Source organism: Passer montanus, unplaced genomic scaffold, assembly GCF_014805655.1.
Source record: "Passer montanus isolate IOZ18808 unplaced genomic scaffold, ASM1480565v1 scaffold5, whole genome shotgun sequence".
In the NCBI taxonomy this organism is placed as follows: Eukaryota; Metazoa; Chordata; class Aves; order Passeriformes; family Passeridae; genus Passer; species Passer montanus.
In genome coordinates this window covers 12,760,861-12,785,713 of record NW_024369929.1, presented here as the reverse complement: position 1 = coordinate 12,785,713, position 24,853 = coordinate 12,760,861, and the positions used below count along the sequence as shown (strand labels likewise).

Below are 24,853 nucleotides of genomic sequence, written 5' to 3'. Positions count from 1 at the left end.
AGGCTTTTTTTGTCTGCAGGAACATATGCTCTTTCCACTGTGCATCTCCTCTCAAAAATGAGGATGAGAGATATTCTTTACTTTGGAAGGTGGCAGTACTGAGCAAGTGAAAAATATGTGGTTTAGCTGTGTACAGATACAGGCCCATAAAATCAATTACCCTATCCCCACAGATGAAAACCCACACTTTACTATCCCCTTATATGGAACCCAGACCCATGCACCAAAGCAGCACAAAATAAAAAAAAATAGAAATCTAAAACCCAAGGTATCATGATAGTGAGAGATCTCAATTACCCTATCCCCACAGATGAAAACCCACACTTTACTATCCCCTTATATGGAACCCAGACCCATGCACCAAAGCAGCACAAAATAAAAAAAAAATAGAAATCTAAAACTCAAGGTATCATGACAGTGAGAGATAAAAGACCAGTCAAATCCCATGTTCCACATACAGCAGCTAGGATAGAAGTAGCAGTGTTTGCTCGAGAAATAGAAATAATTTGGTTTGTTTATTTTCACGTGATCTCATTGGAAAAAAAATACCCAGGGTAGAAATAAATAGTATCACTAAGACACTCCCCCTTATATGCACTTACCAGTACTGAGTATGAAATTTAGGTATTCACCAGCATCTCTGAAGGCACTGTAACATTACTGGTGAGCAGACTTTACACTGTCCTGAAGGCATTTGGATCCTTTGGGACTGAAGGGGAATCGAGGCTGATTGTGCATTTGGAAGTGGCAGGCCCAAGTCCTTAGGGTTTTATCACCTTCAGTTTGTAGATGACAGCTCAATATTTAATGTTTTATCCCACCATAACAGCAACTTACCAAAATGCAGATATCAACAGCAAAAAAATTCATTATTTCATCTGCTGAAAGCCTGATCACAACAAATCCAGCAGAGAGGAGAGATCCCCAGCTAAGCAGTCCCTAGGTTCCCTGGGGAAGCATTCCCTAGCACAGGCTCCCTGCCCATACCCATCCATCTATGCCCCAAACCACTGAAGGCGAGGTCCTTCTGCTTCCTTCTTCGGTTGAAAGCCACTCTTTAAACATCCTGGCTGAGCCATCCTAGCAGACAATGATTAAGAATGAGAGGCAAGATCTGTTGACCATCTAAACCTGACCCAGAACCAGATGTATGTGCTCAGTCCATGAGACTGCCCTTCCTCCCTTCTGCAAGAAGTCCTCAAGAGTTTAGATGGCTCGTTGCCCTAGGACACCAGCACAAATTTTACATCAGCAAGTCTTCCAGCTCTTACTTTCTTTCTCTGCAAGAGGCACACCATCATGCTCAGCCAAGAGGGAATTTGCAGGTGTTCAATCCAACACTCAGGAACCGACTGGCAACGTTCGTTCACGTAAAATTTAACAAGAATCACCAGCCCTCAGGTTAAAGCCACACTGAGAATTTGAACTCGTGCCTGCCCAGGTGCTGGTGCTGTTGCAAACACTGAGACCTGGATGCCATCTCCTGCCTCCCTGTGCTCAGTTTCATGATTTATGTCAGATGAGCATGTCTTTAATGCAAAACAAAATGACCCTCTAAATTCTCTTGAAATGCTGTGTTGTTCTCAGTCAAAGTATCACAGAGAAAAGTAAATTGAAAATGCTTTCATGTCAAGAGACTTGTTTTTTTCACTCCAACAATATTTCTAAATGCTGGTGAATATTTACATTAATCATAAATATATTCTTTGCTCACATTTACCTTGAATTACTCAGTTACTGCTGAGGGTCTTCCCTCTGATAAACTCTCAGACAGATATACTTTGTCCCAAAATCATATTTCACCTAGCTTAATTTACCCAAATTTGAGAATGATTAAAACACTATCTACGACAAACCAACAATAATTTGGAGTATCTCATCTTCTTTCTGAGCTGGTAGCTCTAAGAATGCAAAGGAGCAGATATTCTTATCAAGCATCTGTGAGATTTACAGGGATAGATGCACCAGGGCCCTGACACATGGAGCTTTACAGATAAAACAACATACAATATTAAAATCAGAACAGGATTCACTACTAACACATGCCATAGTCTCTAAAGCCAAAGCTACCATTTCCAAAACAGTCTAACAGCTTAGTTAAAGGATGGAAAATCTAAAGGTTAAGGTTTGGTTAGAATGTATTTTGTCAATTTTTCAATCAAGGTATCAGAGAAGCCAAAGTCCTTCCTGGTGTGAACCTACTGGTCTGATGGGAAAATAACTCCAGTTCCACTTGTGGTAACACCTGCAGAATCAGGCCCTCCAAATTAAAAATATAAAATAAAACATAGCCCCACATAGAGCACAGGAAATTAAATGGCAAGCCTCTGTTTTCTAGTGGGACAGGCCAGCTCAGGGAGTTGTTGTACTCTTACCCCAGGCAGGGAATTAGCAGCAGCCAGTTTAATTTCTTGGGGAGAACCATGCACAGGGTGCTGGTCTGCTGGGCAGGGCTCTCCAGTGGGATCCCTGGGCAGCAGGACAAAGCCTGGGCTCTCCTCTGCTTTGTGGGTGGCTCAGGAGGTGACTGAGGGGGAAGCAGAGCTGTGGCTGAAGGTTAAAATCAGAGATTTTCAAGCAGAGAAAAAGGAAAGGTGTGTGGCATTTCCAGCTGTGCCGTACTCAGTTATTTGCTTGCTTCTCACAAGGTGTGTTTCAGTGACTGACTTTTACTAACAATGATCCATAGGGAAGCCATGTCCTCAGTCCTCTTCATGAATATTCCAAAAACCAAACCTTCAGCTGCACCTCATGTTTGGGCAAATGTGAGTAAATATTTCATTTGTACATACATGTCAAACCCAGTTATCTATACACTGTACAGTCAGTGTATAGACAGATACACACTTCACATTCCCTTATCTCCATAATTCTACAACCCAAAAGACCCAAAGTTAGACTGGAACTTCTAAATGGCTTTTGGTCTTAGAGACTTTAGACTGCAAATGCCCTGAAACAAGCACCTTGAAGTAAAAATATATGTTTTTAATTTCTATGCTATACATTAAATAGTTTAAAAATGTAAAAACTGATAATTTGCACAGGGAAATGAACATGGAAAGATAGTCTTGCTTTAAGAATCTCATGACAAATCTGAATATAGAGTTTGATAAGTGGACTGTGCAGCAAGAATACATAACCCTTCTTTCCTTGAAGCAGAGACTAGGAAATCCCACCAAAGAGTCGCAGGCAGGTGAGATGAGGCTTCACCTCATTTCCTGCTGCAGCAGGAGATGCCCTTACTCTCCTTACTCCAAGCAAACTCCAGTGTGAATTGTTACGCTGTACTGCCAAGGGATGTCCTTGCTTACCTTGTCAGATACTAAATGTTATAGCACAGCATTTTGCAAAGAATGTGAAACATATCTCCTAATCCAGACAAATTAAAAGCATCAGCTTAACCTCAAATGTTTATTGCATTTCAAACAGCATTTATCAAAACAAAGAGCTCATCACAACATATATAGGTACTGGATCATCCAAATCCCTTCATTTGGTATGTCTCCAGCAAAACAATTAACACAAATTATCCTGAAACCAAACATATCTACACAAAAGAAAAAAAAAAAAAAAAGGAGAAAAAGAAAAAGATATCACCCTGTCTCCTGAACAGAAATCAGTTCCACATGGAAAAACCTAAAGAAAACCCCCCCAAACTACTAAAGTATCAATCTGAATTTCTGAATAAATAAACAGTTTTTCCTGCAGTTGAATGTTTTCACTCAAATCAGCGATCAGATCCCACACGCCTGCTTAAATATGCCTGACTTTGGTCCTTGCAAAATGACAAGATTACAGTATGATAAACCAGATGATAGTTTGAAGCGAGACAATGAGGCATTGTTTACAGAGAAGATTGAGAAACTGGTTTAACAAAAGGGTTCCGTGGACATCTATTGTATGTACAAGAAGGAGATTTACTGGAGATTTTGTAATTTCTACAAGGCTCTTTCCAACCAGCTTCATTAAGTTGAAGTAAATCAAATCATGCAGAGATCTGGCTCAGCCAGAGAGACATGCCGGGAAAGATACAAAATGAAGAAGAACAGACGCGAGATGATAAGCTTTAGAATCTTTGGCATTTTTCATAAACATTTTCAAGGTTTTTAAATCTGTATATTCACCCATTTTCCCCCACACACTCGCCTATAAATACATTATACATGTACTCTTTATACACAACTCTGTATATGCATGGGTACACAAGCACACGTGCAAACAAAGAGGCATTTTTGTGGCTTTTTAAACCAGGATAATCTTTCCTCAATCCTTCCATTTGCAGCTACACACAGCTTTGCATAAGCAAAATACATTCTTTAGCCAATCAAGTATATGAAAATGTGCCTGTCCTTATTCAAAGGCACAGTGGGACTTCAAAAAATAAACTTATGAAAAACTACTGAATCTGGCTAATAACCCAGTGGACGATAGTCTGCTGTCAGTTTTCCTTCTTCAAATTCCTGGAACAAGCCCACAAGATTGTGCTATGGAACCACACACAACTCCATCTGGGTCACAAATCCATAAGCAAGGTTTTATCCATTTTACTTTTTATTAGATGACTTTCAAAGCCTTTTTTTTTTTTCCAAAAAATAATCCTATCTCTCAGGTTTCTGCATTTCTTTGTACTGTCAAGTATCCCAGGGAATGTTGGTGGTAATCCTTGCCTAGGAACCATAAGCAACAAATCCAGCTCTTGTGCTACCAATGACTGGTGGTGACAAATCACTCCCAAAATGTCCCACAGCACCTAAAGACCGAGGGCTGCAGTATCAGCAAAATTAAGCAGGTTTTACACATGAGTCTGTGTTTTACTTTCCCCGGTCAAACAACCTTACTAACGCTGTTTTTCTGAAATACACAAAGCAAATGCACAATTGCTAAAAGATTGGTAAGCAAGCAAAAAATCACATTCTCCACAGAACACAAAATGGGGTCCTTTCTCCTGTCTTTCCATTGCTGTTTCCACTTGACTCCACTTTTGGATCCTCTCCTTGTGAACCACCAGGAAAGACTGCAAGAAGACATCAGTGGTGGACCAAAGCCTGCATGCTATTGCACAACCACTTCTTTGGGCACATGCTCTCTTTCTGCACAAGCACTTGTTTCTTTAAGGCTACAAAGTGTTCGTTTTTCTTTTCCTCTTGGATCTGTAGTGTTGACCCCTCTGGATTTAGACAGGAAAACAACAGCAATGCTGAAAATATCTGATGAGATGGAATTATAAAAGGCAAGCCAACAGAGTCTTTTCAGGTCACTGAGTTAGCCTTTTCTCTTAATCCTTTCATGGCATAAAGTTTTCATGCATCCATTGCCAGCAATGGATCTCCGATGATTCCAGTATGCAAAGAGTTAACCACAAGCTGGGCTTTAAAAAAAAAAAAAAAAAAAGGAAAAAAAAAAAGGAAAAAGGAAAACCCACAAGTGCTGGATGAAATATTGAGATACTGTAGGAGCTCCTAGCTCTTTCTGCTAATTATGATAAAAAACTTTTTAAAATGTACACTGCTTGAACAGAAGATGGGTATCAAAGACTCGTTAATTCAGAGCTTAAACCTTTCTAGGCACAGTGATTTAACTCAGAAAAGAATAGCTTTCATATCTTAATGTAAATCTGTTGGATATGTTAAAAACTGGTTCAGAGCATCTCCTCACATCAGCTCAGCTGATCTGCTACACTAAGCAGAATTATCTCTTCCTACATAACACAGGGAGTGCTGCCACATCCAGCCTTGTCTCTGCAATCAAAGGGGGGAATAAAAAAAGAAAAATAAAAGGTGCAGTTGCACCATCCTCTCCCATTCTCCTCCCCATCCCACAAAATAATTCACATTTCACCTTGCTCTTTTTTGGGATTCCGTGCCAAAAAGACAACCCAGAAAAGAAACCCAAGATAGGTGTTTATCAAAAACCACATCTTCCAAGAAAGAGAAAGTCCGTGGCAGTGACTCTAGTGTTGTTCTGAAGCAAGAAGGAGGGGAGGGGTGCAGTGTGTGCACGTGTGTGCAGGGAGGGAGGTGCTGCATTCCCAAACCCTGCTGCATCCTAGAGCGCGCTCCGCTTCTTCCTGATGGGGCTGGAGCTGCTGGATGGTTTCAATTCAGCCTGCTGCACCTGTAAAAACAAACAGGCATGACGTTTGCACTTAGGTAACTCTAGCTCACTGCAGCGTGTGTTAATGGCTCCCCCAGGACAAACCCAGGGAAACTAAGGAAGGTTCAAAAGTAATGAATCATTTTCTAAACACAGGAACATGGGGGATTAATTGCAGGAAGGATTTGAGAAGTCATGCATCATTTCTTGAAACAAAAATATTAAAAGCAGATTTTTCTAATGAGATACATGGGGTTCTACCTGATTTCAGCAATCTTTTTGGGTTTGTTTTGGTTTGGGAGTTGTTTTTCTTATCTTTCTGGCATTAACCTATTAGTTTAATAAACTTCTCTCAGGAGTCTCAATTCAAGTGGATCCCAACAGACAGTAAGATGACAGTTGTCAAAACCATACACAGACCCTGGGATGCTGAAATACTTAGTTTCAAAAAAGGAAAGTATTTTCCCAAATAGAACCTGGACAAAGCTACCTCCACCTTTCAAAATGAATTCATATACAATATAATGATTAAAACATGTGTAGTAAACTGTCAAGGATGGTGTAATCTCCAAATTGTCTGTTGTGTGAGACAAAAGTATTCCCACTGAAATCATGGGGAAAATTTGGCTGAAAATGTCATCTTTTTCACTCCTCCTCTGTCTTTTGTCCAAGACATGTGGTTGTGAATGGGTACTGTACAGACAGGAGTAATTCCTAACTCACTGCAGCACCCCAGTGAAATGCTGATGCATTGATAGCACACAAAACAAAGCAGGCAGAAGAATTTTGGAGCTTCCATGGATGACTTGTCCCTGAAGTCTGTGGCTGTCACTGTTTTCAGCACTAGTAGAAAACTCGAAGGTTCATCCCATCCAAGGAACTTTTATCATTCCTCCTATAGAAAATGGTGATCATTTTCCTTGGATAGCTCAAAGGATCCCAATATGATAGAAACCACTCAAGGAAATGTTGTAAGTGTAAATGCTAAATAAAGCATAAATAGAAAAGCAGCTTATCTTTAAACATAAACACTTAAAGGGCATATGCAAACCATCACTGCAATCCAGTGGCCTCTACAAGAGCAATGACAACAAATAAAAATACACTAAAGCTTAATGGATCTATGATTGTTCCTGCTTAGTGTTTTTCCTCCCACCAGTCCATGGTGAGATTTCTTTCCAGTTATTAGTGCTGCCACCAACCAGTCTGGTGGCCTCTTGAGATAAAGAAGCTTCTTCCAACCCTATTTCCACCAGATTCCTCAACACTGCACGTGAGAAATTCAGTTTCTGTCTCCAACAGCATAAAGTCACTACGGGTGAGATTGTGATCCCCTTATTCCCAGTGAGCAGCACCTCACAGGCAAAGTGCCACAGAGAAAGGTACAACAATGTCAGAGGGATCCTGGGCATCAGGATCAGGGCCTGGGGACAGAGATTCCAGTTAGTGAAAACAAAAGAAAGAATCCTTTATGTTGTGTGGCTTCATTACCCAGCAAGACTATTTTCCCTCCTCCAACAGAAATAAACAGATCTTGACATTCGAAAGGATTTATTGTTCAAATAATTTCCAGGAAGATAGGCGAGATTGCTGAAGACAATGTTGTTGTTTCAAAGAAATGGGAGAAGAGACAAGACTTGACTGAAACTGAGGGAGGATAGATTCTGGTTAGATTAAAACTTATAATTCCATAATGGTAGAAGATTGATCTGATCAACTGTAGAGTATTTTAAACACATGTCAGGGTTTCTTTTAAAGAAAAAGATGAGCAGGGTATTGTCCAAAGGAGGCCTGGAGCTCAAGCACAATGTCACAGAAATAATTCCCCCCATTCCTCCCCCTATCTTGAGAAAGGGGAGAATTCAGCAAATCCTTTTGGATGGTTATCTCTATCAAAGAGACTATTTTTCTCCTCCCTCTGTACAAATACCGGAGCAGAAAGGTGACGAAAACCATAGCTCAGTAACCACACTGAGTGATTTTCCAGATCATTTTTAAGTAGGTCTTTTCAGGATAATTTTTCCGCAATCATTTTATCCTTCTGACAAAGGATTTTGGCTCCCTTCTCTTCTAACACTCTCTCCCCCTCCCTTTGTGGATTTTCCCCAGATTCCTTATCTCCCTTATTCAAAAGTCTTTGGCATTGTATTCCCAAACGGAGCACCCAGCCGCTCTCAGTGTCACTCCTTGCCTCTGTTGGCTGTGGCCATTCATTACTTACCTTTTGAACATCAGATGGTACCCTGGAGAGGAAATCTAGTAGCTCATTATTGTCGATGGCATAGGGATTTCTAAGCTTCTTAGTAAATTTATTTATGCCTAGGATAAAAAAAAAAATAAAATAAAGGCAAACAAAATAATACGAGCCTTTTTTACTCCTTCCCTCTAAATTTGTTCAGGCAAGGTGAAAAAGGGAAAGGGAATTCACAAGTAAAAATTAGTGTGAAAACAGTGCCTCAGACTTAAAGCCACACACATGCTCCCTGTCACGTGGAATCACTCACAAATGCTTCCTGGAGGAAGTGGAGGACATCACCGATAAAGGTATTTCTCTACTTTTGGGATCATGTGCTGCCAACAACGTGGTGAAAAGTGATTGCAGCAAGAATTCATTCTGGGGGATACTATAGGGAGAATACACACATTGAAAACTAAGTCTGCTGTTAAATATGCTACCCTACATGACCAACTGGAAGGCTCTGAAAATAACTGGGAAAAATTTTCCTTCTATCTCTTCAGAAAATGAAAGCTTCCCTTCCCCCTCCCTCATGGCTTATCCCCTTTTTGCAGGGCCACATTGGCCAAATTGCCCATATTACGATGCTGTGGAACAATATAAAAACCTTATCAAGGTTTACTTTAGTTCAATCTTTGTGTGAATAATTAGGCTTATGAACTGCAGCAATAGCAGTCCCTCTCCATGGACTTAGTAAAGCTGCAGTTGGCAGAGGTGGCCCCTAGTCTGGACAGAAGATCCATGGGAGTGTAATGTTCATATTATTGTGAAGTTCATAAGGTCTTCTCTTGCCTCTCTTAAGGTCTTCTAGGTGAAGAAAATCAGCTAACCCATTTTAAAGAATAGCAAAAAAATTCAAATGTTGGTTGCCTCTGAGGATCATAATGCAGCATTCAATTCCATCATGCCCCTGTCCAAAATCTCATAGTGGTTTTTCCTGAAAGTGATTTCAAACATGATGGCTGCTCCAGCCTTCTCCTCTCCCTGAAATGTACCTGCTTCACATCTGAGATTCAGCTTTTAAGCCATATACTTGTAGCAAAATGACAACACAATTTTCTGTGTACCTGATTTTTAAAAAACAGAAAATACCATAAGGTCTTTTGAGGCCTTGCCACAGGGTAGTTGTTTAACATGTATCATATTTGAAGGCCCTGTCACTCCAGATGATGTTGAACGGATGTATAGTTTTCATGTACTCACCATGTCTTCCACACAAGAACAACAATATTTTGTTACTGAACTTTTTACTCCCAGCAATTTCTCCCCTTTCTTTTTGCCCTTTCTTTTGTTTGATTTAATCCTTTATTTCTTTGTTGCTCTTGCCCAAGAATGGCTTTTTTTTTAATGCCACCTTCTCATTCCCTCCCTTTTCTACATCCAACACAGCAGCTGATGGCTCAGCCCCAGGGATGACAGGGGCTCCCTAATACTCAGAGCCACATCAGGGCTGAGCCTCTGCAGGTCACTGAGGATCTACCTGCACTATGTTCTTCACACCTTTCTACCTCAAGGCTGAGATAAAAGTTAGCACCTAAATAAGAAAGGAGGTCATTTGGAATGTAGAAAGTCTTCAGCACCTGGAATGATAGAATGGTTTGGAGGGAGTCTTAAAAATCATCTCAATCCAGCCCCCTGCCACAGGCAGGACACCTTCCACTAGACTAGGCTCTTCCAAGCCATCTCCAACCAAGCCTTGGACACTTCCAGGGATGGGGCTGCCACAGCTTCTCTGTGCACCCTGTGCCAAAGCCTCACCACCCTCACAAGAAATAATTTCTTCCTCATATCTGATCTAAATCTGCCCTCTTGCTGTTTGAAACCATTCCCTTAGTCCTATGCCCTTGAATGCCATCTCCTTCTGTGAAAGATGACATTTCTTCCCAACGTCACCAGGAAAGTTTTACTTTTTAAAAGCACCTCTTTTAGTTCATTATGTATCTTCATACAAATACCTTCTGACCCATGACAAAAGGAGAGGCTCAGTGTGTCCCACTGGGAACAGCCTGTCCTGACTGCCAGGATACTCAGACCCAAAAGGCTCCCAGGGTCCAAATCTACATGGTCCAGCTCTGCAAACACATCTTGTCCCTTTCCTACCATTTCCCAGCTGGAGGGCTCCAGCACCAGGAAGCTAATTAGTTTCCTGCAGAAGAATAATAACACTGAAAGTAGCTTATCTAGGCTAATGCTCTTCTTGTGGTGCTGTTGGAAACTTATAAAGAACCCTAAGAAAAGCAAATTATCGGATAACCCAGGGGGGAGAAATGGTAATTTTAAGAAGTTCATAACATCTTTATTCACCTCTAAGCAACGGCAGTTGTTTGTCTGTGTAACAGGTCGTTTAAAGCTTGTTTGATTTCACTCTGTAGACATATATTGTATTTATCTCATACAAATGAGACACAGTGGAGTACTTACCCCAGATTAAAACAATGTACCTCAGTGGTATAAAATACAAAATAACTGTTGCTGCTGCCAGGACCAAGCAGGCCAGGACAGAGAGGAAAGGCACCGTCCAGTTGAATGTGCTGTAAGGATAAAAAACACAATCTCTCTCAACATTTCTGTTCTTGGACACTCTCTGTGCTCTGCTACCCAGTAATAATTTAATGATCCCTTTGCAGTGCTTGGTGCAGTCAGATATGCTGTAAATTGCAGACCCTTTGGAAGGTGGATAAGTAGATTCCTACTGTTAGAATGGATTAAGGAAGATATCTGAGTGGCAGATATCATGATAAGGAAAGAGAAGAGGAGCCCTGGGGAGCTCAGTGGAGTTGTTAAGCATGTAAGCGAGTTGTTTTTGTTTCTTCTTCTACATGTGGCACTTGTTACACATCTCTGCTGGCCACTCAGCTCTCCATTATTCATGAGCAGATTATCTGATCTGGAAACAGGGCTGAGCCAGCTCCACGGGGTCACAGTGGAGGTGACACGAGGTGTGTGTCCAGTGCACGACCCAGGCGTGGCAGGTAGCCAGAGTCAAACCCAGCAAATAACTTGCACTGGATTGATTATGATGCCAAACTGTGAAAGAGCAGTTCGAGTAATTTCTCTGTGTAACATTAGGGCCATAATGTTCTATAAAAATCTGTCTACATATATATACATTTTGTCCTATATCTTTACATTTTCAGCAATTCTTTACTTCACTGAATATAGGAGGCTGGCTTGCATAAGCTGTAATAAGCCAGCAGCAGCCCAAGCTTCTGCATTCTAACAATCCACATCAGATTTTTCCCAAGAGAAGCACTTCTGAAAGGCTCAGTTACTACAGCATTTCAGACTTTGGCCACATTGTAGTGAAAAACAGGATTTTATTTCACTCAGACCTCTCATCTGCAAGTCAATGATGGACTGAAGGTGAGAAGCCACTGCTAACACACCTTTGAAATTACTTTGTCACCCTGTGCTGTTGTAAGACATAACCCTCTGCCCTGCACCAAATGTTGAGATACCTGGACTACAAGGATGCCTGCTAGTCCACAGGTGGATTTATGGATCTGGGCATCTCTGTTTCACACAATCTGCCTGCTAACTTCATTATATGACAATGATGGGGAGAAGGAAGAAGAGAGAATGAATCTGGACCACTTATCAGGCTATAAAACAAGACAAACTTCCCTTGACAGATAAAATTAATAGGACGCTTCAAGAATTACATTTAAGCTTCAATAGACGTATTAAATATTAAGAAAAAATAGGTGGGAGAGGACCCATCATTATCAATCAATGTAGCTTAAGTTAAAGCAAAAAAAAAAAAATAGCAAAACAGCTCAATTGAGTTAAACTATGAAAACTCCCTATGATTGTGTAACTGGAGTGACAGACGGAAACTGTAGCACAATTCAGTCTGTCACTTACAAAAAAAACTTTGATAGCAATTTTTTAATGGCACATCACTGCCGAGCTACAACAGAATCCTTCTGAAATTACATCGGGCGTCCACATTAATACCCAACGTGTTCTTTAAGACCATTGTTAGCAAAATGAATACAAGAATTAATAGTGCTTAAGTGCTTTGAGTCTTCCTGCCATGCAGCTGGGCAGAACAGTGCCCTGTTCATAGACTGGAATACATCTTTGGGCCACTTCCACCCCAGCTGGGGTGTCCGGCGTGGCACCACAGCACATGTGGTTGCTGTATTTTTAGCTTGAACTCAGCTCCTCATTAAAGTGAGGCTCGGTCACAAACCATCACTTTGTGTTCAAAACAGACAACAATATGGATCAATTAAGCGCCAATAAAGACTGAGTTATAAAAGGTTTGTGTGTGTTTGTCTGTGGGATTTTTTTTTAGGCTCTTCACCTCCCTCCTTTGTAAGGTCAGGAATACCCTCTGTGTCTCCCCCCCCTGCCATGAGACCCTGAAAACCCCCTTTGGGCTTCCCCCTGGCACCAGCAGGAAGCAGACAGCTCAGAATGGCAAAGACAGAAGAAGATCAATGTGTTGGCCAGGGACACAAGTGACCCCAAGAGCCAGGTCAGGATGGGGAGGGCGTGGGAAAGGCAACACTGACCACCAGTACCCACTTTCTGTGATGGGACTGAAAAGAAATGCCTGATGCTTCTGTGACCACATCTTCAAGCAGTATCTGTGGCATCCACGGCTCCCCACCCCATCACAAACAAGCAAGGCCAGAAATTCAGGCAAACATGAAAGCTACATCAGTAAGGAACACTGCTTCTCCTCTTCTCCGTGCTCTGCAAAGGTGTTTTGGGATAAAAGACTGTAAAAGAAGAAGCAGTGGTGGGACTAAACCATCTTATCCTGCTGCACCTTGCAGACACTTTTGGAGCAAGACAATTACTCCACCTTGATCCTCCTGGTTCTGCTTCATTTCGAATCATGGTCAAGCAAGAAAAGATTATTACTTACTTTTTAATCCTCTCTCCAAACGATGCTATTTCTTCCAGGATGCTTTGAACAGCTATGATGATCTCCTGGACCATGTGGATTCTCTCAATCAGCCCCTTTTTCTCAGATTCCTAATCAAAAGAAACCAGAAAACCAAGACTTTTAGTAATTTGCTAGGGTGTTCACAGACACATGGTGAAACTAAGACTTCCAGCACTGCTGATCCATCCATCACCTCAAGTACTTCATTGAAGGAAAGGCAGAACAAACACCCTGGGTTTATCACAAAGAAAGAACATTATTTGTATAGATCCCTGTATTTTCTTCCTTTTCCTCAACACATGGGCAGAGGTTTCTTCATCTTCTAACACAATCTGACTGCAGGATCTCAACCAGGATTTCACACAATTGGATGCCAAAGCACAAGAGGTGTTGAGCACCCCTGGTGTGGAGTGCTGGCTGCTCAGTGCTCCTCAAGAACAAAAATATTCTTGTGCAGAGCTTCTAAATATCACATTTCTGAGCTTTGTAGGCCCCCCACAGCCATGCTGGTTTGTGTATATAAATTAGCAGCAAGATAGTGAATGCAATATTTTTTGTGCATTCTGCATACAGAGACTTATTCTTTTGTTGGGAAAAAAAAAGGATCAAAGGAAAAAATGTCATTTTTCCTTTGCAGCGGCCATCTCAACTTCATTTCTTACTGCTTATTTTAGGCAACAACATTACAGGACATTACTACACATGTGCAGAAATAAAAAGGAAGCACAGAATGAATTAAAAATCAAAATTACTTAAATCAGGCTTGAAAACCAGTATACAATTATCAGCATTCAGCATTTCTTTGCCAGCAATCTAACACACATACAGGCATGCAAATTGGCATGGTTGCAGATATTCTAGCAAGAAATCAGCAAAACATTCACTTATTACAAAATGCAGAGCCCTGGACACTGATTTTACATCACATTTAGACACTTAAAAATCAGTCCAATTTAGAAATAAAAAAAAAGAAGAAACAACAAAAAAAAGAACCAACAAAACATTTTAAGCTGTGTTTTAACCAATCTGTTCCCAGATAGGGGAGATGATGGCAAAGAGCATTTTGTATTCCTGTTCAGCACGCCCACACCAGCCGAGGTAGAGGAAAGGGTGGATGGGAATGAGCAAGGGCCAGAGATTTTTGCATCAATATTTCTGCAATTCTGCCTCTGTGTTGCCATCCACATTCCTCCTCCATGCAGGACAGGGTCAGAGGCTATTTAAAGTCACACAGATCCACAGAGGTGAGGGCTCTTGCTCCAGCATTTTGGCACTACCATGCTGGGAGAGGGTCTGTATGGGGCTGAGACAGGGCACCACTCTGCAGAGGGTGCTGGAATAACCTGTGACCCATCCTTGGATACTGAGAGGCAGGCATGGGAATGCAGCCCTTACACCACTTTGAATTACTTACTGCCCATTTCTCTTCCCAGCAATTTTTGAGTTTAAAAAGCCAGCCAAAACCACCACGGAGTTATCAAGCTCCAGACATTTGAATATTTGCCTTTAGGTTGCAAGTCAGTGCACAATGAATAGAAGCAGCATTTTAAATAATCACACATTTGGGTGTGAAAATGAGTATTTTTACATTAATAAAACAACCAACAAAAATGAAACCCTTGGGGTGTGAAATAACCCCAGAACAAAATAAATAAATAAATAGTCAGTTTATGTGAAAATAGCACCAAAAAGTCATTTTCACACAGCTCCAGTTATAATCTCGTTAGGCTCAAATGTAAATGACACATGGAAATTATATTTAACTATTTCCTCACTGGGATGGTACAACAGTTCTTTGGCCATAGCTGGCTTTTTTCCCACCAAACTTGCAAGCAGAAGTTGGGGAGCAGCCCGTGGAAAAGCAGTGGGAATTTCATTCTGTCCAAATTCAGGCAGAGGGGTAAAGAAACCACTTAAATGAAGTGATATTGCAGGGCAAGCCTACTCTTGCTGCCCAGAGCTGCAAGGCAGATCATCTGCCAGCTCTGCCTGCATCATGCTGACTTCATTTACACATCCTCGATGGAGCTCAGAGATGTGGTGGGATCACAGTTTAACCAACACAACACAACACAACTCCTGCTGCAGCCACGAAGCAGAGCCAGAAAATAAACCAGAAACTGCCAGTCCCTAAGCTATGACGACTGCCTGGCTATGCTTACCTGGCTGCATGCTAACATCACCCCTGGACAACAGTGCTTTCAATTTCTGATGCAAAATATGCCAACCAATGTAAAGGCAGAGACAAATTGGAATTAGAAAACCTTGTTAATAAAATCAGTTATTTGAGAGAAAAATAGGCTGCAACTGTGTGTATGCATGATAGGCATAATTGTTTGAAAATCCTGGGAATTTGTCAATGTAGTTTCTTTGTAATTGTTGTTTGGGAAACCTGCAGTCTAAACATGGACAGGATTATTAGGTCACGGTTAAGCAACTGAGAAGCAGACAATTGAAGTACAACAAACGGGATTTTCCAAATTATTTAGGTTTTGGAGTGTTGTTTATGCTTTGTGAAGCCAGCACCTCAGAAAACACTGTCAGAAACAGTAAGAGTCCATCAGGATGACAGTCACTGGACCCTATTTATTAGTAAATGGGTAACTGTCATAGAGAGAGCTATATTTGAACACTACCATGTTCACAGAAAACGTAAAGAAAGAATCCAAAATACATCTTCCACTAAACACACTTCCTCATCCGTGCAAGGTCCCACCACCCAGACAATTCTTCTCCATCCTCTCTAGGTGCCATTCCCTTCTGATTCCTTTTGGACTCCACATATTATACTGCTTGAAAACTGGATTTGGATACCAATAGTTTAAGATCACAGCTCAGAAGCTTTTGCATTAATTGAAAACTAAATATCCTGTCTGTTTCTGGTATTATTTCTCTAAAACCCGTTGTGATAACTTCCATTAATTCAAGGCCTTTTTCTCCTTTATTTCTTAGCTGATTACAGCACTGTGGGTGGACCAAAACTAGTCTTCAGCCTCTGGGAAAGAATTAACTCCATCAAAATGAATTTACAACTGAGAATTAATTATATAATCAGTGTGTTACTTCAACTCTTCCTTGCATATCCTGATTTAAGAATCCTTCATTTCTACATTAATTGCCTGAACAAAGCCACAAAAGGGGGTTTACAAAAGATTAAGCATGTCAGGGGAGGGGAAAAAAATAAACCAAACACCAACCAAGACCCAGCAATTTCAGAAATGAAGTCTTTTGTCTCCAGCTAACATACATCAACTTGAACTCAGAAATGAAGAGACCAAATCTCTGCTGCACTGGAAGATGCTCCTAGATTTTTCTATTTCCCAAATATGTAACAGTTAAACTGGACACAAACACACTTAAAGAGCTGCCACAGCTCTGGGATCTCCCTTCCCCAGAAGGAACTTATGCTGCTCTGAGACATTTAGGGTCAGTTGCAAAAGAAACCTTCACACAAGGTTGAAGTTGCGAAAGAAACTCTCACACAACCACAGCATGGAGGGGCTTCCAATGCTGAAGGCTTTAAAGGAGTGGGAATATGGGGCAGACCAGGACAGGATGTCCCCAGCACTCACACAGCAATTCACAACGGGGGAGCTACAGCAGTCAGAGCTGGTCTTGCGAGGGAAAATCCTAAGAGTTATGGGGGAAGACACTGAAGGCAAAATTCTTCAATCATCTGCTCTGGAACAAAGGCCAAATGCCACCCATTAGTGCTTCTTCTCTAGCCAAGCATCCATTACTGAATTCAAAGCCTGGATGGTGGAGATCCCCTAACTCCTTTTGATCATTTGTTTCAATGATTAATAGCTTTCATCTTTACAGAAAGCTGTTTCCTATTTTTTAAATCTATCCTTCAAATATTTTTCCTCTGGATACATCCAAACCAGCAAGCAACGCTCCAAATGCACAATTTTTGCTGTTATTCTCTAAGTGTATTTCTGATGCATACTGCAAGTATCATATGCACACAAGGAAAAGTTAGGCTTGAAGCCATGGGTAAGTTGTACATAATACTTGCTCACTTGGATTTCATAGAAAACACTTGCGAAAAATCTTGCATGCAACTTTCAAACAAGTGGTATTCATCAGCAGATTTCTGGCATGCCAAGGGGAACTCAATATATAAAGCTGAGGAACACTTGGGGGCAAAGATGAGGAAAAGGGGAGGAGAAAACATAAATATGGATTAATGAAAAGGAGGAAGAAAACAGGATACAGGCAGCTCAGTCAGGAATGAAAATCCTGAATCTCTTCAGGGATTGGAAGAACTAGTCTGCCTAGCCCTGGGCTGGCCTAACTTTCAGGATTAGCTTTCTTACAGTAGCTGTCTCATTATGCTACTGCTGCTACAAGAACATTAGGGTGATGTTTTACCAGGATTTATCTAATGTACCAGTTATTAATTCTTCAGTGTATTAGCAACAAACAAGATTGATGGAAAGGGAAAAGAAAGAAAAATAGCTCAGGCATGCATTCCTTTTTGCTCCACTATTATTCTGCTTTTAAAAAAAACCCAACAAAACATGCTGTAGTTATTTAGGGAAAAGCAGAGCTGGGCAAAGTTGGATTTAATTTGCAACTTGCTCTCTGCTGGACTACAAAACTCAGGCCTTACCGTTGTCCAGCAAAAGCTGTGCCAAAAAACATCTCAGGGCCAAAATACTCATCCATGAAGAACTTCTGAAACCAAAAGGATTTTATTTGGCATAAACAGCAGACCACTGGCCTCTGTTGTCAGCAGGGAACACTTCACTAACGCTCCAGTCTAGCAGCAGAACGAAGCTCCTGTGGGAGGTGGCAGCCATGGAGTGACAGACAGTCTCTTGGTAGCTAAAATGAATTCCAGGCAGAGCTTTGCAAACAGTCACCACAGCAACCTTGAACTGGCTCCTGCCTTCGGTGGGAGCCAAAGGCTGCTGAGAGGAGCCCAGCAATCTGCCTTGCTGAGTCACTGCCCTGCCCTGAGCTGCAAAGTCTGCTGCTCCTTGGCACTTCCAGGAGGACGGGCACGCGGAGGGGACGGCTGCCAAACTCTGAGCAACTGCCTCGTGCAGTCCTGAAACTGTGCATCACAGGATCTTTTTGTTTATTAACACCATGCTGCAAATGTGCCTGCCTGTGGAAATTTAGTGAATCTGAGTGTACTTGAAATAATTACCAAATAGAGGAAATGCAACACATACAGGTCAATTTATGCTCTCAGTTAAAAAGGTGTGAAATCTGGAATAATTCCACCAGAGCCAATAGAATCACTTCAGACTGGTAGGAAGGAGAGCAGCATCGGTCTTAAAAGGACACATTTGGAAAGCAATAGCACATCATCCTACAGCTCAGGCTGGGGAACACTCCCTGAAGGGCAGAAGATGACCACTCCATGCCTTGTCCAGCCATGCCTGCACTTTCTCTGCCTGCATTAGACAAATTTCATCTGTGCACAGGGGACCAGCAAAAGTCTCCTAAGCCAAGCCCAAGAAAGATCTTATGTGAAAAACCCTTGGTCATAATTCAGTTTCTTTCTCTATGCACAGGCATGAAATGCAGGGGGCTTAAGAAGCATTTTCTGTACATGCTCACGTTTTCATAGACGTGTAAAGTAACCCAAAGTCTACTGGTTTTCAAGCAGTATCAGCAGTCACAACAAAATAAAACACAATTCAGGTGAGGAACACATGCTTAAGAAGCAACAAGAATCAATCCTGAATGGAGACAAGAAGTCACCAGTCATCTTTCATTTAAAAACCAGAAAGGGAAAGAAAATAAATTTTGTCGAAATAAGTGCTTTCTCCTGGAAACACATGAGACTTAAGAACAATCACATGGTTATTAGACTTAAAACTACTGGATCATCATCTATAATCCAAGTAATGATCTTCAGCAATTTGGGGTACAGGAGAAAGAAGTATCTATTCATATATCTGGCCAATTCAAAAGAAAATTTCCAACATTTTAAATAGTTGGAATTTTTAAGGGAGGAGAACTCCGTGAGGCTCATCTGCTAGGTCCAGTGACCTGCCTAGTACTACTTAACACTTTTCCACAGATTTAGAGAAGTTGCAATGTTGACTTTTACCTACATCTAGGTAAGTAATTCTCTACAAGAGGGAGAATTCTGGAGTGCCATAGGGCTGCTGAGGTTTCTTTGTCAGGATATCTGGAAGTCCTCAGCAAGAACCTCCTTTCAACTCCTCTCTCCCACCACCTCTCAACCTATGAATAGGTGGCTTATGGCACTGATATAAGAACTGTGACAATTTATGGGATGCATATGGATAAGACCAGCCCTGGACAATGCTGCCGTGCAAATAAGATTTAACAAGAGACCATTTAGCTTCCAGTTTCTTGTACAAAGAAGGTTCCCAGGAAAAGAGCAAAGCAAAACCACAGCAATCCCTGCACTGGGTCTTCTTGCCCATACTTTTGTGGAGGACATGGATGCTCCTTGTCAGTCTGAACATACCCTGTGTATCACAGAGCATTTCCAAGTCCTTACCATCACTTCTCTTCAGCAATCTTAATGGGGGATGTTGAAATATTATATTGCAATTGTTGTATTGAAGAGAAAAATAAAAAACTAATGAAATTATTTATACTTCCAGGGAAGAAAACAATGAGATGATATTGTCTTGAATGACCTTTCCTAAGTATGGGGATATAGCATCTTACACAATAGACTCTTGGTTCATGTTTCAATTACTGACCTTTACTGCGGAGAAAATTAATGCAATTTTCATCGTAATCCACCCGTACAAATAAGATCCATACGGAAGGTTTCCACATGCTGAATCTGACTCAAATGGAAAATGTCAGCTCTTTGCTACTGGATGAATTTGACTTTAATTTGTTCGGCTGGAGTCTTTTTGAATTGTGTTCATAAAACTTTGTATATCTTCAGTACCTATTTTTGACAGAGAATTTCCTACATTAAAGGCATTGAATTTTTACTCTTTGGTGATTTTCTTCCACTTCTGTTTTTTTCTCCAATACATGAGATACTAAACATTTCTTGGAAGTTGCCAAATAACTTGGCTTAAAGCCACAGTATCGTTTGATTCTTCCCTGTTACATTGCACTAGCCAAGCATGACTACACTGGCTCACGACAGGACAAAAACTCTTTTAAAAAAAATCCCAAAAAAATCAACAGAAAGCTTACACAGGAATTGTTGTTGATTTAGTTTTGTCTTTGATTTTCTTTTGAATCAGTTACCAGACCTGAAAATAGTAATAAATTAAGCTTTGTCTGTTGTGGAGCTGCAAACTTTGATTCAGACAATGGGGAAGACTCCAAGGCTCTTTTCAGTCAGGTGCTATGACACAATCATTCACAGGGTAACTGTTCTTGAAACTCTACAGTAATTATCAGAAACAGAAAACACAAATAAAATAAATAGAACTGGTCAACAATCAGACAGCTTAAACTGAGTTTCATGGAGCTTGTCTATACCTTCTTCCTGGCAGACCAAAGATGCTGCAGTGATGTAATTTCAAAACAATCCTTACTCAGGCTGACAGAGCCCAGAGCTGACAGGACACAGCCTGAACTCGGTGTCCAAGATGGCACAAATCCGAGAAGGCATTTATCCACGGAAGAGCTGGTGCCAAAGGGACAGAGCACTGCTATCTTTTGCAGCCCTCCATGCTGGTATGTGGGGAGGGCAGAGGGGGAAGGGATGGGGGAGTCAGCAATTAAGCCCTGTCATTTAAGACAGATAGTCTAGGTGGAGGGAGTTAATCTGCTCTTGGGTTTTTGAACTAAGTGTCTGTGTATTTATAATTTGTAAACAGTTCATCTCTTCGAGGGTGTGTTACAATTCCCAGAAGCATGGTCTGTTATGTCTAACAGGCAGCAGAACCCAGAAGGGCTCTGTGTGCAAGTATTTTGATACAGCAGGATGACAGGAAACAGAAACAGTGACCTCGTACACCACAAGCCAACTAGCAGATTTCAACTTTGGGAGCTCTTGTATTAGGGAGGGAAAAAAAATACACAGACTTCTTTTTAAAGTAGACTTGTCTGTTTAAATGTTGACATTGCCATGAGATAGTGTCATAAAATTACATTTTTCTTGCACTCCCCAGAGAGCACTGGCCACCCTCACACTGGGAAAAGTGTCTTAGAATGTACTTAATGTAATTAACGGTGTACCTAATGTACTTAAAGATGCAGGTCATGGGAGTGCAAGCATGGCCCATCACTGCTGCACGGGGGTACACACAAGGTACAGTAAAGACATTAAGGCAATTCTGCACAGCACAGGCCATGGGACAAATGTAGGGGCTGGCAGTTGTCTCTTCTGGCAACTCTGTGCTGGAATTCCATCCATAACTGTAATGTTGGGATGTAAAGTGTCATCTTCATGAGAAAGCCTGCTGGGGGTATTTGCTGTGAGAGCTTTAGCCAGTGCTACCAGCTCTCTGTGTCAGAGAGTCCTGGAGTGTGTGTAGAATGGAGATGGAGGCAGCTCCCACTACAACATGGTAGGGCCAAACCATCAACAGCTCAACGCTGACTCCCAGGAGTTTCACCAAACCCGCACACTTTGTTAAAATAAACCAGTGAAGCTGTCTGGGGGGAGACAAAAACCCAAAGTCATTAAATCCATATTGAAGTGACCCAGTTGTATTTGTACAGAGAGAACCAAAGTCACTAGAGTTAAATGTAGGGTAAATGTAACCTAGAATATCTTAGCAGCAATGAAACTATTGCACACACAGGAAACAGGATTTGATACCTATTTAGTACATCCTTACTTCTCTTTTCCCACCTCAGCACTTGCAAGGGCAAAACAGGAATATTAAAATACAAAAAAGTAAATGGGATTGTTCAGGGAATAAGTTACACCTTTAGGCATCACACAAATAATATTTACAAATGTCTAGAACCAGGTACCCACTAAATAGAAATTATTGACTTCTACAGATACACAGTTTTCTTCTGAAAAATATGCAACTCTCATGTAGCTACTTCTGACGAGTTTCAGATATTGGTCCTTTCAGTTGACGAATTTTACAATACAAAGAGTAAATTATAAATGAGAACATTTAAACAACTACTGTGTGTTGCAAGAAACCTGTAATTCAACTGGATTGCCTAAACTTCACTTTATAACTTTGACGGATTTCTGGTTGCTCATTAAAATATAAGCACAGCAGAAGAGCAAGTAAAATTTAAATAACTATTCCCATCAATTAGTCTGCTGAGCTTCAATCCTGGGGTCTGTGACTGAGAAGAGTTAAGGTGCACTTGCTAGCTGCATTATTGATTTGCTTCTTAATGATCAACAATTTCACTGTAGCATTTTTAAAACATAGAATATTCAAGAAGAGTCTTATTAACTTAGTATGCAATTTGAAAGTTTCACATCCCCTCATGAACATTTTCTTCCTAACAGCTAATGTTCCTTTGCATGCTGTTGCTCGTTAAATAATTCCTCACCTTTTAGCTTTAAAGTATTTATAGATTATCAGATCCTCCTTCACTTACTTATGTTTTTTCAAGCTGTATACATTAAGTTCTCTTAATCTTTCTTCGTATGTCATGCCCTCTAATCCTTTTATCATTTGTCACTGTGGTTTGATAAACTTGGAAAAAAATCCAATGAATTTTTCACAGTGAGAAGAATGAGTAAGTATGTTCCAATAAAATAAAAAACAGGCCTTGCCAATTCCAATTCTTTCCACATTTCAGCTGCTGAACTAAAACTAGTTTTTTTCCCAGGCTCTGAAAGAAATGTTGAGAAAATTCTAACCAGCCCTCCACAAATCACACCAATTCTGGCCTACTGAAGTGGAAATGCCAAATCGTTTGGGGAAAGCCATTAGTAGGGAATGTCAACCAGCACTCAGAAGGGCAGTGAGCGGGGATTGCACATCCCTGTGTACATCTTTGCACCTCCTCCACCACACACACCCCTGCAGGAGCACATTCATGAGCGTGTGCCCACTGCAGGGCCAGGCACAGCCTGGGGCTGCTCAGAGGCAGTTCTCGTTCAGGTTTCGCACAGGTACCATCCCTCTGGGATGTTACACAAACCAACTCCTTCCTACTTTCAAATCTGCCAAGCAGCAAACTGCTGACAACTGTTTTCCCAGTAAATACAGACAATAACTGAAGATTTATGGAGAGATTACTTGTTTGTGTTCTCCCACCTACCCTCTGATTCTAGCCAACATAATCGTGAGATATGCTTACCTTATCATCTTCATCCTCGTCTTCATCCAAGCCCATAAGCTCCTGCAGAAGCAGATGTCCACATTACAAAACACAACACTTATTTTTTTAGTGACAGGCAATGATACTCCCACAAAGTTTCACTATACAATTTTCTCCCACTTCTATTGAAAGTCATTAAAAAAACCCACCACTTTCTCCTTTCCAAAACAGTGTTTTATATTCAAGGACCTTTCTTTTTTGTGGCATTCTGAACAAAGCATGCAATACCCTATACAAATTTTAAGTCTAAATAAAGCATTAGTGGCTGTGTCCAGTAATCTGAAGGCAACAGGCTTTCAAACACATTGCCAACTTTTACTATCTGTAAACAGCTTTGTTCTCAGTCTTGCAAATGAACCAACTGGTATGTCAAGGCTGAGGACTCTATACTCAACTTGTTCCATCCCCACTGCCACAATGACTGCTCCCTCCCTTTAGGGCCATTACTGAAACATTAGACTTTAGAAAACACATTAGTATGAACATAATCAATCTCACATAGAATCCCAGTCAGATTTCTATGCAGCATTATTTCCTCCCTTTAACTTCTGTGCTGACAGGTAGGACAGAAAACAAAAGACTTGGCAAAGGCTTGGAATTAGGAGCACTTGGCTTTCAATTCAGGTATTTAATAAGCTGAGCCTTTAACAGGGTCCTCCAGGTTTTTTTCTTGGTTATTTAATAGCTACATTTAAATCTGTGTACTACAAGTTTAAATACAGCAAACATGCAAAGAATGTGAAGAATCACAATAAAAAGATGTTTTGAATTTAGGGTTTCTTAGGGGGTTGGGTGTTTCTCTTTTGGGTTTTTTTTTTTGGTTGTTTTTTTTTTTTTCCTGCATAGCAGTTTCATCTAGGATGTAAAAGGTACTGAGAGTTCAGATAGCCAGATTTATTCTTTGGCTCTTTGGAATACCCTGAGCAGCTGAATTAACACTGATCATGGTTTAAATTTCTATAGAAGCTCCCCATCTGTAAATCATAAAACATTTTACCAATATTCACGAATTTAGCCTCCTGGCAAGTGGATCAGGAGTACAAGGTTAATACTGTTATTCACATTTTATAGCACAGAAATCAGAGAGAATTTGAGGTTCACTTTTGCAAAGACTCTTGCTTGCATTCCTCTGTATACACAAAATGTGTGTGCTGGCACACAAAAACCAAAGGCAGTGAATATCCAGCCAAGGCCTGAAGAAGCAAAAAAACAAATAAATGACTGTGTAAAAGCATTGGTATTTTGAAGAAAACCTTTTCTCATCTGCAGGACAGATGTGACTGGGGCCAGCACCTGATTGTCTATTTTTGACCTACAGATGGTCAGAATCATAGACACACATAAAAAAGGAATCAGGTAATATTAAAGGCACTTTGACTACTTGTTCCATATGATCCCAATCCTGCAAAGCA

At 40.9% G+C, this 24,853-nt stretch overlaps 1 protein-coding gene across 4 annotated transcripts in view; it reads right to left on the bottom strand.

Moving 5' to 3' along the window:
- Positions 1 to 3,419: 3,419 nt before the first annotated feature.
- The window catches only part of MCTP2 (multiple C2 and transmembrane domain containing 2), a 117,650-nt gene continuing 96,216 nt past the window's right edge, over positions 3,420 to 24,853 (bottom strand). For all 4 annotated transcript variants that reach the window (XM_039723485.1, XM_039723486.1, XM_039723487.1 and 1 more), the window contains 5 exons: positions 23,421 to 23,462; positions 13,209 to 13,318; positions 10,751 to 10,860; positions 8,315 to 8,412; positions 3,420 to 6,114 (listed from right to left, as the gene is read on the bottom strand). In XM_039723485.1, coding sequence (XP_039579419.1) covers positions 6,046 to 6,114; positions 8,315 to 8,412; positions 10,751 to 10,860; positions 13,209 to 13,318; positions 23,421 to 23,462 — 429 coding nt within the window. In that variant the 3' untranslated portion in view covers positions 3,420 to 6,045. The remainder of the gene's footprint in view (positions 6,115 to 8,314; positions 8,413 to 10,750; positions 10,861 to 13,208; positions 13,319 to 23,420; positions 23,463 to 24,853) is intronic.